This window comes from Siphateles boraxobius, unplaced genomic scaffold (genome assembly GCF_051911475.1).
Source record: "Siphateles boraxobius isolate OS27281-9 unplaced genomic scaffold, OSU_SipBor_1 11, whole genome shotgun sequence".
Taxonomy (NCBI): Eukaryota; Metazoa; Chordata; class Actinopteri; order Cypriniformes; family Leuciscidae; genus Siphateles; species Siphateles boraxobius.
In genome coordinates, this window is record NW_027508711.1 from 7,237,903 (window position 1) to 7,255,761 (window position 17,859).

Below are 17,859 nucleotides of genomic sequence, written 5' to 3' on the forward strand. Positions count from 1 at the left end.
GGTATTTGGCTCGACTGATATTATTCAATTAAGCTTGCATATTTGATAGCGGATACAACACAGTGCTGCAGTGATGATGGTTGTAGGGCAACCCGGAAGTTAGCATCACCCTGGTTCCCTTGACAAAAACAGTTGCATTTTTCCATTGGCTTTTGCATTATTGCAGAAAACTAGATTTGTGATCAACACAATTTTGATTTTTACATGTTTATTTTTCCAGGATAATCTTCACAACTTTGAACTTTGACTTCAACGTTACAACCATTACGCTTCCAACTTTTTCAGTCTTAACTTAAAAAAAAAAAAATTATAGGCTGTGATAATGGATTAATGAGTAGTTTACCTGTTCAGCGTGATGCCGTTTAATCGTCGCCAACAACTTCTTCCAATTTAGCCACTTGTTAGCAATCGCCTTTAAGACAAATAATAGCAAAGGGGTGGATTACTTATGTGTTAGAATACTTATGTTGTAGAATAAAACGTGAAAATATCTTGAGCTTGTGTTAACCACAGACCTTATTTCAGACATTCAACCAAAAACCCTTTAAAAAAATCAACTTCTGGACAAAAAAAACCTGTTTTGGCCTAGAATATATGTCATCCCTGCAGAAGTCTATTTAGACAAACATTAAAAAATGAGTCACTTTAGATTAGGGTCCAATTCTCACCATTAACTAACTATTAACTACGACTTTTACCTCAATAAACTCCTAATTACTACTTTTTGATAGTAAGTAAGGTAGTTGTTAAGTTTAGGTATAGGGTAGAAATTGGGTGGGATTTTTAAGGGTGTAGAATATGGTCATGTAGAATGAGGCATAGTAGGCCTACTAATAAACAGCCAATATACTAGTAACATGCATGCTAATAAGCAACTAATTAATAGTGAGAATTGGATCATAAACTAAAATGTTACCAAAAAATGAAGTCCCTTGGCCCATGGCATCCCTTCAGCAAAAGGTGTTAAACCCCAGAGGCAGACAGACTTGGGCATGACTCAGAGTCTTGCCTTCCTCCCCGGTCACTGATCTGAATGCTTAGTGTTATGGCCAGTGGATCAAATTTTCATTAGTGTGGATGCTGAAGCTCTACCGTGCTAATCCATGTCCATTAGATATACACTTCACTTGCTATAATAAGACCGTGATCTAACCAGGGCAAAAAAGAAGGTCCACAGTGTATCTGACACACAAGCGTTTCTACCTCTGGACAGGATACATCATAGACTGGCATCATTTTAAAATTGGTAAGTTTTGCTATAATGAGAGGATTTGTTAAAATAAATAAATAAATAAATAAATAGATTAATTTTAGTGGGAAAAAAATCTCAAAATAAATGATTCTTCTGGGCTGATTTTATTGAAGACTGGACACTATTAATATCATCATGCCTGTGCCATACACTGACGTATCTAAGGAGAAAGATCAACAGGAGCTGTGCTCGGACACAGATGGAGGTAAGATACATCAGAAGCAAGCAAAAAAAAAAAGCAGAGTTTCTTCAAACAGCATGTCATCTCAATGGATATTACTGATTCAATAAAAGCAGCTTGAAAGAAACAGCACTATGACGTGTGGGGAAAGAATCAAAACAGTCTGTAAAGTGAAAACAAAGCCAAATTTTCACCTTCTTCTCTGGCATGTCTCAACTGCTTTGACTCGGTTCCCAAAACAGTAAGGGTATTTGTAATGTAATATGACAGCCGGAGACTAAATGCTTTACTCCAAGAGATCATGACTCATCCACGCCTGATTGGGAAAGATCTGAACCCTCTTAAACATTACAGAACAAACAGCAGGCTGAGGTTACACCCAGACGCCTGTGTCAAATTTAATGATTTAATCAGCCGCACATATTGTGCTCATGATTGGAGTCAAAATGGTGACAGAGAATCCTAGACATGCTTTTGCTGACATTAAGTATGAATGATTACACAGTATTAAAGCAAACCTTTGAATTAAATGTGATATTACTAGTTTATAGTGCTGTAATTACTAGCTTATAACATTCTAATGTTGTTTCTTAATGGATCTGTGATTAATATAAAATGCGTTTCAACATATCTGTGCATGTAAATCAGCATGTCTGAATCTGGGAAAGAAGATCAGTGTTCCTCAGGATCTGATGATGGAAGAGCTCAATCTACTGTCAAACAGAGGATCCATAATGTTTCACGAGAGACTCAAAAGAGTGGAGAGATTCACCCTGGAGAATATAGCAAACAGACACATCAATGTAAGATATCTTACTGTGTTCACAAGGTTAAAGTCAACATGAAATCAGAATGGACCCCATTTACTTAAAGGAATGTTCCTGGTTTAATACTGTTTCCATTTATGAATTTGGTCCCAATGTTAACCAATAGTCAAATAGTTATGCTATTATTTGAGTGTAATGTGAAAGTGAAAGTGACACGTGATGGCCAAGTATGGTAATCCAGAGTAGTGAGTAGTGAACACACACACAGCGCAAACGTGGATACACACACCTGGAGCAGCGGGCAGCCTTGAGTGGCGCCCGGGGAGCGATTGGAGGTTAAGGACACCTCGCTCAAGGACACCTAACAAACAGCCAAACAGCCATATTCCTGCCTGTGCTGGAATCAAACCAGCAACTTTTGGGTCACCAGTCCAACTCTGTTACCATAAGGCCATGACTGCCCTAATGTGAATAATGTGAATAATCAAATATTATTTCTATCCGGATTAACTTTAAGATTGCGGCAATGATAACAAATAATATATTTGAATAAATCATGTTACATTTGGGACTATCTTGAGGGTGACCTAAAGCCTCCACGTCAAAAAGCCTTCAAATATTGAGGAGGAAACTCCACAATCAACTGCAAACTCACATTTAGGTCCGGCTCCATGCAATCCCCACTTTTCATGATCCAATCAATCTCTTATGGAGAAAATCACACGCTGCCCTATTTTCTTCTCATTGAATATCCTGTTCTCACAGAATTGTGAGAGTTTAACTTTACAGAAGTAAAATGTGTTGTGAAAGCTATATGAGTGTGAGGCCAGGGATGTCCAATCCTGCTCCAGGAGGGCCAACTTCCTGAAGAGTTTATCTCCAACCTGCTGCCTGGGCGTTTGTAGTCGCCCTGAAGACTTTGATTAGCTAGTTTAGGTGTTTAAACAGGATTGGAGACCCTGAGGTAAACTTAAGATGTTTACTGAGGTAAACCAACTAGGAAATAACTGGAGGACCACCTTCCAGCAGCATTTAATCAACCAGTTAATCAAGGTACTCCTCAGGCCCTCCAGCAGAAAGTATTAGACACCCCTGAGGTAACTATAAATCCCATACTCATAAAAATAAAGTTTTTTTTTACATCGCTGCAAAAACCCTCTTTTAGAAACTTTATTTTTAAGAGTGAGGTTCAGAAATAATGGATGATGTTTTAACACTATACCTAGCCCTTAGTGGAAAGCCTTCAAGGTCAGAAAGACAAACAAGGAGAGAAAGGCGGCGAGTACTTCACCTCTGAAATCTACATCACCCAGCCTGGAAAAAATAACCTGGTCACCACACTCAAGAGCACAGTCGCTAAAAAAAGAAACCCAAGCTTGCTTGCACCTGGTAAATACATGAAAAAAGTGTATCTTAATTCTGTATGAGTATATTAAGTTCAATTTTGTGCCCATAATCAAGGGAAACCCACATTTCTTTCACACAGGTTATGGGGGGCACCTGAAAGAGGTTCCTCCTGAAAAGTTCAATGTCACTGTGATCCCCAAGTCTTACCAATCCCCCTGGGAGGAAAAGCCCATTGACAGAGTAACACTTTTGGCTACTATAAGTACCAGCCTTCCTGAAACACCTTACAAACTCACCCCAGCCAATTACAAATGCTTCAACAGGTACCCATTAAGCACAACTACTGGCATCCTCATTAAATTCAGCATTAAGTAAATTAAAGTAAAACTTTTTTCCTTTTACTTTCTAAACATAGGTTCCTGGTCTTATTGTAAATGCTTCACATAATAAAAAATAAAAAAACATTTGGTTATGTAATCTTTGATGGATGTTTTGCTGATGTTACTTAAAGGGATAGTTCACCCAAAAATGAAAATTCAGTCAGTAATTACTCACCCTCATGTTGTTCCAACCCTGTAAGACCTTTGTTCATTTTCGGAACACAAATTAAGATATTTTTGATATTTTGTGGGCCTCGAGTCAGTTAACGTAGTTTAACAGCGTAGTGCTTCTGTGTTGTATATCACACGTAGGCTCACTATTGGCCGACGCTGGTCATGTGTGTGATGCGTGTGACGTACAACAACAGAAGCTCTACGCTGTTAAACTTCGTGAACTGACTCGAGGCCCAGAGAAGGAAATGAATAGTTGAAATAAAGTTGTTATTTTTGGGGTTTTTTGCACACAAAAAATATTCTCATCGCTTGTGTTATGGCCCAGCTCAAAAGCCACAACAAATAGAGGTCATTGGAATATGGTCATACCATATCTCCCATGGAAACCCATGGGCCGTCACACTTGATAAACTTAAGAATGAGCCACTGCAGTCACTTGGACTATTTTAACAATGTCTTTAATAACTTTTCGGGGCTGGCAAGTTTCAATCCCTTAAGAAGCCTATGGAGGAGTGATCCAGCTCTCAGATTTCATGAAAAATATCTTAATTCGTGTTCCGAAGATGAACGAAGGTCTTACGGGGTTGGAACAACATGAGTAATTACTGACAGAATTTTCATTTTTGGGTGAACTAACCCTTTAACTTACACAAGCTACTGAATAATTTTAACAAACAGCTAGTTAGCTACCAACATATTTCCGGTTAAAAAGTGTTTAATTTGAACATAAGATTATGGAAGTAAAATGGGTTTCAAACAGCAATAGTGCCCACTTTTTTTAATTGCCTTGGTTTTGAAAGTATTTCTCCCAATAATTTCCCCCAAGCCAAATGTATCTTTAAAAAGTATTTAAGAGTTATAAGCCATATGAACCAACCCAACCAGCTATGTGGAGAATCACAACATAAAAAACTTTTTTTATAAAGCTAAAGTAAAAATCGGACACAGGGCAAAGGTACAAGACTGTGCACTTAATGGCTTCTTAGCATGTCCACTCATCAGTTAGGAAAAATCGTATTGTTTTTAATCACTTTTGTTCTTTACAGAGCTCCTACGCCGTTTGGTGGGACAGCAGGTACGGCAAGGACTCTGCCGCTACCAGGTTTTGAGATGCTGCAGGCTTTTACAGAGCCACACCTAACCTGGGACAGGATGTGCCACCGGCCCAACTTCAACCGTACGCCACAGGGCTGGCGAACCCAGTACGTTATAGAGTCTCTGGATTTGTGAAGCTGCTGAATTTTGGCAAAACAGAAGTGAGGACTAAGTTTCTTAGGGATGCCTAAGACGCCACTGTGAATTGTGAGCTGAGCCATCAAATACCAATTTAGCGTTTACATACATTATCTGTTTATGTGCTATGATACGGTTTACGTAAACATTCACACAGTATTTCAAAATGTGAAGCATCTTTAATGTAAGCACAAACAGACAGCTGTACATTAAAAAAAGTCTTAAAAGCAATTCGGGATGACACTTCATTCTTTATATTTAGAGGACAAGAAATGGACACTATTGGGAACTGTAATATGGAACAATGGAATATTCTAGAGGTGTAGGACAATACAGTGTCAAAAACAAAAATGAAGATGTCAGGCATTTTAAATAGTCAATAGTGCCCCCATTTGGTAATTGTTGGTCACTGCAACCAATTCTTCGCCATTTGGCCCTAGAAAAGGCATGATATCGGTTTCATCAAGGGTCATTATAAAACAAAAGCTTAAAAAGAAAAGTTTTTCTCTCATGGTTTAAATTCTAATGTTTTCAGTATGCATTTGCATTCCATCTTACTCACTTGCTCTGAAAATGAGTGACATAAAAAACATTCCAAAAAATGAGAGCAGAGATGACATCACTCTGGGTTCAGTTGTTCAGTGGACCTCACTGAACAGTGAGGTAAGCTGTATGACTATCTAGGGGCCTCCATGGCGACTTGCATGAGCGCCCATCCGCTGAGGATCCTGGGATGGGTAGTGGACCTGTCCAGGGGGCCTCATGCCCATTGGAGGGGGCATTGATGGGGCCATGGGATCCATGGTGTGGAACATTGGAGGACCAAAACCTGGAAAGAACAGATGAGGTTAATGGGAATAAATGAAGCGCTTCACCTTGGATTACTAACAGGCCAAAAAAAGAGGAAGGGGGAAGTGAGTGGGGTGAAGCTTACCAGGTGGTGGGGGCATGGCAACCCCAGGAGGAGGAGGAAGTCCCAGGTTCATGACAGCAGGAGAGCTGGTTGGAGCCAGGTTGAAGTAATTGGTGGAGGCATCTTCATCAGACACAGGGGGTGGAGGCAGAGCTGTTGAAAAGATATATGAGAAAGGAAAAATTCACACACTGCTTTAGCTTATGCAATATACAGTGGGCCCAAGTTTATTTTGGAATAATCTTAAAAGTACCATTTTATTTACTAGTGTGACAAGTCAAACTAAAATTAATAAATATATATAAATATATATATATATATATATATATAATAAAATACATACTGTTCAATAATAAATAAATTACAAAATAATTTATTTAAATAAAAATCAAAACCTTTATAAGCAGTACATTTAATCTTAGTTTTATTTTAATTACTAAATCATCACTGTAAATTTAATTTACTAGTGTGACAGGTCAAGCTCCAAAATAAATGAATAAATAAATATTTAAAAGCAATCCATACAATTCACAATAAGTAAATCAAAAAATGTATTAATTTAACAAATAAATGTAATCAGTATTAATATTAAATGATCATTGTATTTAATTTACTAGTGAAAGGTCTAATAACTAAATAAATAAATGTCTAAATAAATAAAATAAATATTTAAAAGCAATCCATTGAATTCCTCATAAATATAAAATACATTTATAAGCAGTGCAATTAATCATACTTTTATTTTAATTTATCATTAAATGACCATTGTAAATTTATTTAATTTACTAGTGTAACTGACAGGTCAAGCTCCAAAAATAAAAAAATTAATTAATAACATGCATACATTTTAGTCAGAACCACTGACATAAATTCATATTATTTTACTAAAACATAAGCATGAGAGACTTTGGCACATACCACCAGGGAGCCCTGGCACTGGCTCCAGGCGGATTCCACTCTCCGTCACCCCATCCTTCTCTTTCCCTCGAGCCGCCTGTGACCTAAACGACACACAGCAACATTCAGTACCGCCACCACATACATGAGACTGGGTGATTTTCGGGTTATTGCACAGTCAGTCACCGACCTGCCCCATTTAACATTGAGCCGGCGTCCATTAATGATGAGTTTATTAAAGGACTTCTCTGCAGCCGTCTCTGCGGCCTGCCGTGTGGCGAACTGGATGAAAGCACACTGCTGCCTTTGAACAATGGTGATGGTACGAATCTCCCCAAACTGGTAGAAGTGATTCCTTTGTGGAAAAAAGAAAACTGGAATCTTTAATCAAGAAATGACACAGAAGAGAAAAAGGATAGGATATTTTGGCCTCAATATAATATAAAACAGCACATTATTAAAATAAAAATACTCTTTAAAATGGTTCCTAAATAAATTACATTTAGTTTAATTCCCCCTGTGGGCAAAATCAAGCTTTTGTTGCAATGTTGTTTATATGTCTATGTAGTGATTTTAATGTGCTTTAAGACAAACCATGAGCAAATTCATTCAAAATCCACACCATTGCTGAGTATTTTATCCTTAAAATTGCAGTAAAAAAAAAAGTCTCAAAAACGCAATTTGAAATCGCTGGTGTTTCTGACGTCACAAACTACCTTGTAACCAATCACATCAACATGATTATCAACGAGTGGATCTTTGAGCTGGTATGGGAGAGTGAGAGTCGGGCTCATTTGCGTATTCATAGAACAGAGTATATTAAATTAGGCAAGGGTGTAGAGTTACGTTACATTCAAGCTATTTTAAAGGGAACTATTATGCCCCTTTTTTACAAGATGTAAAATAAGTCTCTGATGTCCCCAGAGTGTGTATGTGAAGTTTTAGCTCAAAATACCCAACAGATAATTATCTACAGCATGTTTAAATTGTCACTTTTTGAGGCTTAGAAAAACGCACCGTTTTAGTGTGCATCCCTTTAAATGCAAATGAGCCGCTGCTGCCGGCCCAGAAGGCGGAGCCTCACGAGCTCGCAGGACGTTTGTGTCAGGACAATCTCTCATCTCACAGAATGATAATATCAAAACATAAACTCTCAGTAGCCGTGTTCATTTCGATGCCCACAGAGCCAGATAATATATGCTGTATGGAGACTGAACAGGTATAGTCTAGTGTAATTACGGTTATAACTTGTTTTTCCATCTTTATTTTATCCAGTATTAGTACAAGCATGTTGTAGCGGACCGTGTCCGAATGTTGTAAACATATACTGATCAGGTCAATGAAGTTTATTGTACATCACACAAAAGATGAAGCGTCAATTTCACTCTAGAAAATCACTGTAAGAGCTGAATAAACACTGTAACGTTATAAGAAGTCCGCATTAAAGTATTATCCATAAACTCTCTCCCTTTCATTATTATCAACATACACAGCGAAGTACAAAAAACACTTGTTACAACTAACAGTAAACAAATATTATACACACCTTTTCAGGGGGTGCTTAATAAACTGGTAAACTGTATATCCGTAAAACAACTATGAACTGTAATAAAGTGCGCGCTCTCACTTTCATTACTGCCATGATCAATAATGTTAGGCCTATCGCTCCAGTAAATAAACAGAGCTATGTGGATTAATACATCCAGCTACACAACACCGACAACGCTTGGGAGACATTCTCATCAGTGCAGCAATGGCGGATGTGTACAACTCTCAACTCACTGTGAACTCGATCAGGGCGGTTCTGTTAGAACGGCAGTGTCTGTCAACACTCGTGGGCGGGGCCTGTGGCTTTAGTGACGTCACAAAAGCCACATTCTGAAAACAGGTCGTTGGGAGACACTGCTTATGATTTATGGGGATTTTAAAAAAAGGAGTGGGTGGATTTTTATCACTGCTGGGTGGTTGATTCACTTTTGCATGGTGTTTGGACATAAATGTGTGATGGCAGTGTGTGTAACACTGCCATCACACATTTATGTCCAAACACCATGCAAAAGTGAATTTTGCATAATAGGTGCCCTTTAAGGCATGAAGAGTAATTCATGTATTTAAATATGTAATTTTGGAGATCAAGGGATACAATTATTGACTACAGAGGGACTTTATTTTACAATTATGCATGCAGCTTTAGATTGATCATGTGAGACACTATATAAAAAACATTAACTTTTTAAAAATTCATGGTAACACTATTTTGATTGTCCCTTTATGAACATTCTGTTGACTTACTAACTGACGTAGTGTAACTCATTAACTCACTATTGGCCGACGCTGGTCATGTGTGTGATGCTGGCAAATATAGTGAGCCTACGTTCTGACGTACAACCCAGAAGCACTGCGCTGTTACACTACGTAATCAGCTTAGGAGAATGACATGGAAGAGAAGAGATGGTCGAATAAAGTCATTGTGGCGAGCAGGACGAGGCCGAGGGACGTGAGAGAACGGTGCAAGGCCGGTGGCGTGAGTGATAATGAATGATACCTGTGAGACGCACCGGTCTCGCATCTCTCACGGAGGAGCGGAAGCATAAAAGGAGGAGCGACGACGCTGAAGATCGAGAGAGGAACAGGCCTGATAACCCATATAGTTACCTTATATTATCAGTACTTTCTTAGGCAAGTACACGTACTGTAAAATAAAGTGCAACCCTGATTAATAAAAAAAGTCCATGGGCAAGTTGCGTGTCAACTAACCAAATATAGCTTTAAGAGCCCTATAGTGCACTTACCTGAGCTCAGAATCTGTAACGTTTTCTCCCAGCCCCCCAATATAGAGCGTGGTGATGGACTTGTCCTCAGGGACGTCCAGTCTGGGCATAGTGGAGGCCCGCTTCAAGAGTTTATCAGCCACAGGATCATTAATGCCATAGTAACGGTCCTTAATGTTCTGATCAGCCAGCGGGTCATCCGGATCGGTGGGCTTTTCATGCCTGTGGTATCAAGGCAATGCATTTCATCACAAATGTAATCAAAATTCATAATTCACACCGTAAGCATATTTCATTAAAAAGCCACTCGGAAAATCATGACCAACAACACTAGGTGTTTTCTGACAATGGAGAATTTTGGGTCATCATTTTACACCGATAAAAAACTGTTACGGTGTTGCTCACCTGTACGGACACTCTTCCCCTCTCTTACACTCCCCTTTCACCCAAAAGGAACAGATGTGAGGTCTGTTCCTCTTGTAGTACGGTGTGGTACGAGCCAGTTTCAGCAGCATATCGCTGCTGCTCGGTGCTTTCCCAAGCAGCCCCACGGGTCTCGTGCCATCAGAGTTAGCGATCTACACACCAAAACATTACAATTATTTGACCCACAGACACTAATAAGTATTTTCATTCACTATGCTATGTTATCATGTGGAAATCCTTAAAGATTTCTTTGATTTGGCAATGCAGACAGACGTTACAAAACGCATGAATAAATGTGTAATATATGGAAAACGTACCTCTCTCTCCATATTCTGAGTGTAATACTCCTTATTCACGTCCGATCTCGGTACTTCATCTTTAACGGACAGCCCAGTGTCACGAACCTGAATGGGCAAGCCTGTCCAAAGAAGAAAAAATATCTTTATTATTATGAATCTTTACAATACTATAATTATGATATTAATTCAAAATTGACTTTTTATCTCAATGACTTTTAAACTTTAAGTCATTATTTATTTATTTATTTATTTTGAAGTGATTATTTCGACTATGACTTAGCACAGTGGTTCTCAACTCCAGTCCTCGGAACCCGCTGCTCTGCACATTTTGTATGTCTCTCTTATCTGACACACTCAGTTCAGATCAAGGAGTCTCTCCTAACGACCTGGTGATCTGAATCAGGTGTGTTAAATAAGGAGAAATAAAAAATGTCCAGAGCAGTGGGTCCCGAGGACTGGAGTTGAGAACCACTGACTTAGCATGTCATAATTTCAACTTGCCAGAGCATGACTTTTTTCTTATGTGGAAAAGTCTACTATTCTGCTTTCTCACTAAAAGTTCACAATGTGCAATGATGTGAAGCAAACAGCAAAATCGATGCTCATCAATTCTAAACATTTGAAATGGTTTCAGTTTTCCTCAGTATAACAGCTGTGCCTCCTCACTAGCTATGTTTCCATCCACCTATTTCTATGCTAATTTTGGGATATCGCATAAAAAAAAGTTGGATGGAAATACCAAGATGTGCATAAATTCTAAAAATGTGCATAAACAAAACGTATCCGATAAAATGACATGCACAAACTAGGATGGAAACACATCTACCGAATAAATCCCTCGATGTGCAACAAAAACTCACATGACTTTGCGTAAACAGCAGATGTGATTTTATAACTTGGACTTCATGCCACAGCATCTCAAATGTTGGTTTGATTATTCTGAAATGCTTGAGCCAAACTCTGTCATCGAACTGATTTGGTATAATGACCTCGCCGAAGTCTCTCGCATGATTGCGTTCCCAAACACCAGGCATCCAACTCAAGCTAACATGACAGCATTTATTGTGTTTCGTCTCTGAGACACAAGTCATTTATGATGTAGGAAAATGAACCCACAGTGTCTTTCCCCAAATGTAGCAACTTACATTTTTACAGATAATTAGCGCCAGTTTCTCAGAAAGAGACTATTTTGTTCTCTTGAACACATGGAATAGAAACGCTGCTCTATTCACAATTGTTTTACACGGTATTCCAACTTTGAGTGAACGAGCCTTTAACCTGTTAACCTTCAAGGCCACTTTTGAAAAATCCCCAGAAATGGCATACCCAAACTAAAACAGATACAGTTCATGAACCCTTTGCACTAAAAGCACAAGTATGATCTCATTTGAAAGCTGACACCTAGTAGTTTATTGTAAATGTAGAAATAATTATTGTCATAATGAAAAAAAAAAGTTTAAATAGCTTCAAAGTTTTGTAAAGTTATTAGAAATTTACTTTTATGAAACATCTTCATAAAAATAAAATTGAAGTTGGCCCTGGAGCAATCTAGAAATGCACTGCAGCTAAAGCCATATGTGTGACCATTTTATATTTAAAATCTGAAAATGATAAGTCTAAAACTCTGTATTTAGTTAAATGTTTTTCAAGATCATGTCAAATGACTTTATTTTGATTAGACTCTAAAATGCAAACTGATGTTTAGTCATCTTCTGAGTCATCTAATCAGTCTATTGTCTCTATTATTTTGTGGTGCAAACGAGCCCCATTCAGAGTCAGTCTCCCCTGCACACATTTACACCTCTCCAGACTGGTTATGGCTCTAAATATGCATTTCTTTTGTCTGCATTATAGCTACTAACGACTGGCTATTCACAGGCTATTCATAGGGTTTCAAACCCTAATTTCTTTTATCAAAGTTCTCACTAAATATTTGAAACTGGTATCAAATGCACTGAAACATTTCAGTAAGCATTCCTATTTAGAAAAAAATCATAAAACAATAACTGCTGGTGGCAGGTGCACCTGGGCTAGCTAGCATGTTAGCTTAGCACACCATCAATACACGACCATTTATGAGATTAAAACCATGTTTGTGCTCCAAACTTACTTTATAACGCAACTCGAGTGTTTTAAATAATCTTCTGTGATCTAATTTGGCTTCAGATAAAAAAAAAAATCTGACAGAAAATGTATTATTTATAGTGTTCTGCACGATGATGAAATCTATATCGATTAGCATTACATTATAAATATAATCTATTATTATGAAATACCTGACATGGCTTGAAGAACACAGGTAACTCAAATATCATTGCAATCATGTTTATTGTCTTCAAAACATCTTTATCTGCATGTTACAGCGATCTCTGTCAGCTACTTTCTGTATCAGTGACGTCCTGGAATGTCACATGACTATGGGTCTTCTTCGTGATCCATATATGGACTGTTATTGTGCATATAGCGCCCTCAGGCTATTGGTATGAATTGAAAACACAGCACATCTCAGTAAGAAGCGATCATAATGATTACATCGACGCATTTGGGTATAAATTCAACAAATATTATTCCTGTCTATAGAAATATGATGTGAATCTATGAGAATATATCAATATTTCTCCAAGTCTGCACATTTTTGAGCTAAAGCCCTGAGGGACGATGTTTTGCGAATCGCTGTCATGACGACAGCTTGGAGTGTTTTTTATGAATGGACCAGCTGACGCTCATAATTCATATTAAAGGTATCGACTCATTTTTTCATTTCATAACTCCTGACACAAATTAAGACATAACTGTCACTATAAGTTTCTCAGAATACAATAGTGGTCAAATACTGAATCTTGAGTATTATATCTTTTTAATGATGTATAGTTTGTCAAGGTATAACATTAAATCTGATAGTAAATTTGAACTAAATAAAAAAAAAACCGCTTCAGTGCGCCGACGCTCTGGAAACGGTTAACAGGTTAATGTTGTGGCAATTTTTCCAAGTGGTATCAAACGGTATTGAACATCGATTTTTTTAGTGGGATTGTAAGGCAAGTTAGAAATTCCTGTATTTTGATAACATTAAAGGAATAGTTCACTTAAAAATTAAAATACCGTCATCATTTACTCACCCTCAAGTTGTATCAAACCTGTATGAATTTATTTCTTCTGCTGAACACAAAGGAAGATATTTTGAAAAATATAGGTAAACTGAGACTTGATTGTACCCCATTGACTTCCATAGTACGAAAAAATACTATGGAAGTCAGTGGGGTAGGCTACATCAGATGTTTGGTTACTGACATTCTTCAAAATAACTTATTTTTTGTTCCGCAGAAGAAATAAATTCATACAAGTTTAAAACAACTTGAGGGTGAGTAAATGATGACAGAATACAAATTTTTAAGTGAACTATTACTTTAATGTCAACATAATATTACTAACAGATATTTATATATCCAAAGTATAGCCACAAATAAGGATTTTATTAGCTAAAATTCTAAACAATAACAGTTCGGCATTACCATATTCCAAATCCAGGAGGCAGGTCTGACAGACATTCTTCATTTTACTGCAGGTCTGACACACTTCTGTCTTCTTAAAGCGCATCCTGACTCCAGGACACCAGCGGAACACCGTGAAGGGACGCGCACAGATCTAGAGTACAGGAAAAATAGAGAATATAATGCTGCACTTTCAAAATGTGGGTAAAAAAATATGGAGCATCATTTTTCAAGACCAATTTCTTTCTTTTTTTCAACCAATGAAATTCCATGACTTTGTTGTGGTTTCTACTTGTAGATTTGAATTAATATATTAGTAAATAGAAAAGTTCTGAGATGACTGTGGGAAGAGTGTCAGGAGCACATTTAGCAAATTTTATGAGTATGAAAGCAGCAGTACCTTGCACTCCTTGCCAAATTTCTCTTTGGTCTGTTAAAAGAAATGCATGTACAAAGTGAAAAATTTGTTTATATACAAACTAATACAACTATCTATACTAATAATTAACACATGAAACTGCACTAACTCTACTTACCATGCGGATATAAGGGTTTTCTCCCAAGCATGTTTGACAGAGGATGGGAAAATCCTGTTAAAATAAGTACAATTCAACAATTAGATAAATAAAAATATAGGTTTTGAACTACTGTTATTATATACATATTCAGACAAAACCATATTTCAAAACGAAGTGCATCCAATAGAGGATTTAACTGTAAACGTTATGAGCCAACAATATCACTATTATACATGCACGTTGTAATTAAAAATAATTATTTAACTGTTATTGGCGTTATATAAACTCTTTTGTTAACAGGACACTTTTAATTTTCAACGAATATGACCTTTATCGTCATTTTAATTTCAATCCGAGGTTTATTTGCGTCTATACAATAAAGATCAGTTACAATACAGTGACAGGAGAGAGGATGTTCACACTATTCTATTAGCAAATACCGGTGTTTGGTTGACGGTTTACAGTAAATGTACGTTATATAAAAACATTTTGACTATCGATAAGAATGGTGTTTCATTAGCCAAAAGCTAAGACACTACTACAGAAGGTGATCCTATTAGGAAAGGCTTTAATTTGGTGAGCTCAAAATAAAGAACGTAAATGCACCAGTCGCAACATGTAATACTTCTTACATCCTTCTTAAAAATTTTTACACTCACCGAATCCTCCCAGTTTTGCCTGTTGTAAGTGTTGGATCCTAACGACGTCGCCATTGCTACAGCCTAGCGCGAGCGGAATCTTTACCTACAATGCTTTGCGTCTGTAGGGCTGGGAAAGAATCGCAGCGCCACCTAAAGTCATGGAGGAATGTATACATTTGTCCTCCTGGATTGGAAAATTCTGCATAAGATATTTAGGCATAGGGGCTGGGGCTGGTTGCATAAACATAGTCATATAGTCATAAACAGTGTCTGGAGTTCTAGTATGACCCACTAGCAGTCAGTCAGGGGCAGTCCGTCTTACTTTTCGGTATCAGATTAGGCCAATCTACGTTTTTATGTAACTGATTTAAAAAAGCTATGAACAGTCTTAAAGACATTTTTTTTAAAGGTCTAACTTGTAAGAATAGTCTTAGCGGTTTATGCAACCGGTTGCACAGACAGAGCTTAGATTAAGCCAGGATTATTTGTGATTTAGTTAAATTAGGACATTTAAGTAGTTTTTATAAATGTGCCTTAGAAAAAAAACATTGGTTGTGCATCCTGTGGCAAAACAATGTCAGTGACATATTTAAAATATGTTAGTGCAAGTTACTTTCAGTTAAAACAGCGCAAACATGCATTTTTGTCTGGAACTAGGCTAAGGCTTGTCTGTGAAACCGGACATTTTAATGTAATCTTCTGAAACCTTCCCAAAAACAAACCCTCACTTACTTTGACCTTGCCAATATACCCAACGTCTGTGGAATATCAGATACAATATTGCATTTTGCAAACAAACGTAATCAAAACATTTGAAATGTGCTCTACCCTCAACATTTTCAACATTTAAACTAATTTCTGTGGTTGTATTTGTTTTAGTATTCCTTGCTTTGTTAATGTTTCCTTTCTTCTTATATCAGTGTTAAAGTTTATGAAAGCTTGAATTAATGTTTTAAGTGTACAATTGGCTGTTTGTGAACAATTATTGTACCCAAAGGTGGCCTATCACTTTCGTTTCAAAGTTTTATCAAAGTATAAATCACATTTAACAATGCCCCATCCCTCATCATCAGGCTCCTATCACTTTCTATTCTGTGGAAGCGTCTTTTATCTTTTTATCTGAAATGGGACTGTGGTGATGTTAACTGCAATTCAAAGATCCACGTTTAATATGTTGTCAATAACTCATCAAAACTGTGATTTGACGGCAATTTGGAGGGAGTCAACAAATGTGACATGATCTAGGATGTACAAAGGAATGTAGGATGAGCAATGGCATAATAACAGTCTAATGCCATTACAGGCCCCTAGACCATTAGTGTCAAAGCATTGAAGCCCATGTGATGTAAAACACTGCAGCTTATAAATAAAGAGTGACCGAGATTGTGTAGACCGACTCTCCACTATACAAATGATAAATGCATAATGACAAGGTCTGTCAGGCTTATACTTTTGATGTTAAAAGGCATTAATATTTGAGATAAATCTAAGTTTGAATGGCATGTGTGTAATTGTGCACTATATGAGTATGGAGAAACTTTATCTATAAACAACAAGAAATCACTATCATCTATCTATCTATCTATCTATCTATCTATCTATCTATCTATCTATCTATCTATCTATCTATCTATCTATCTATCTATCTATCTATCTATCTATCTATCTATCTATCTATCTATCTATCTGAAACTGGATTTTTGACAATTAAAGGATTAGTTCACCTAAAAAGGAAAATTCTGTCAGTAATTACTCACCCTCATGCATGTCGTTCCAAACCCGTAAGACTTTCATTCATCTTCGGAAGCCAAATTAAGATATTTTTGATGAAATCTGAGTGATTGCTGTCTCTCCATTGACAGCTAAGCAACTTAAAATTTGACACTTCAAAAATTTCACAAAGAGATCGTAAAACTCTATATGTATTGAGTGGTTTAGTACAAATTTTCTGAAGAAACATGGTCACTTTATATGATGAATAGATTGAATTTAGGCTTTTATTAACATACATTAATCAGAGAACATAAACTGAAGCTCAACCGAACCTGCTTGACGCCTGAGAATAAACCTCATTGGTTCTTTCTGAAGCTCAAAGGTGCTGCGTAACACGAGAATGAAGCTCATTGGTTCTCACAAGTCAAGCAAACATGCTTGAGCTTGAGTTGATAAATGTTTATATGCGAATAAAAGACTAAATACAATCTGTTCATATTTATAAAGCGATTGAGTCTCATCAGAAAATTTTGGACCAAACCGCTCAATCCATATGGATAATTTTTTACGATCTCTTTAAGAACTTTTTGAATCGCCAAAGTGGTGGTTGCGTAGGCTGACAATGGAGGGACAGAAATATCTGATTTCCGGTTTGGAACTCTCATGGCATGTAATTGAATATTGCCTACAAAACAAGTTTGATACGGTTTGTACGAAATAGATTCAATGCACAAAGATTAAATAATCATGTGCATTAATTATCCATCATAACAGACCACCGTTGATCTTCATCAAAGAGGTTAGCCTAAATAATAAAGTCTGATTGCATCCCTCTACGTTGGTGCCCACTAGCGGC

At 37.2% G+C, this 17,859-nt stretch overlaps 2 protein-coding genes across 2 annotated transcripts; one reads left to right on the forward strand and one right to left on the reverse strand.

The window, feature by feature from the left end:
- Nucleotides 1–1,085: 1,085 nt before the first annotated feature.
- Nucleotides 1,086–5,565, forward strand: LOC143701869 (myozenin-2). Its single transcript, XM_077195567.1, has 6 exons — nucleotides 1,086–1,246; nucleotides 1,366–1,457; nucleotides 2,082–2,236; nucleotides 3,427–3,589; nucleotides 3,687–3,870; nucleotides 5,148–5,565. The coding sequence occupies exons 2-6, from the start codon at nucleotides 1,388–1,390 to the stop codon at nucleotides 5,329–5,331; spliced, it is 756 nt and encodes a 251-aa protein (XP_077051682.1). The 5' UTR covers nucleotides 1,086–1,246; nucleotides 1,366–1,387; the 3' UTR covers nucleotides 5,332–5,565.
- Nucleotides 5,494–15,433, reverse strand: rbm22 (RNA binding motif protein 22). The gene is made up of 11 exons (XM_077195507.1): nucleotides 15,309–15,433; nucleotides 14,668–14,721; nucleotides 14,532–14,561; nucleotides 14,153–14,285; nucleotides 10,659–10,759; nucleotides 10,321–10,493; nucleotides 9,937–10,137; nucleotides 7,335–7,499; nucleotides 7,166–7,248; nucleotides 6,269–6,400; nucleotides 5,494–6,163 (listed from the first exon to the last, which is right to left on the reverse strand). The coding sequence occupies exons 1-11, from the start codon at nucleotides 15,360–15,362 to the stop codon at nucleotides 6,015–6,017; spliced, it is 1,275 nt and encodes a 424-aa protein (XP_077051622.1). The 5' UTR covers nucleotides 15,363–15,433; the 3' UTR covers nucleotides 5,494–6,014.
- Between the last annotated feature and the right edge of the window lie 2,426 nt (nucleotides 15,434–17,859).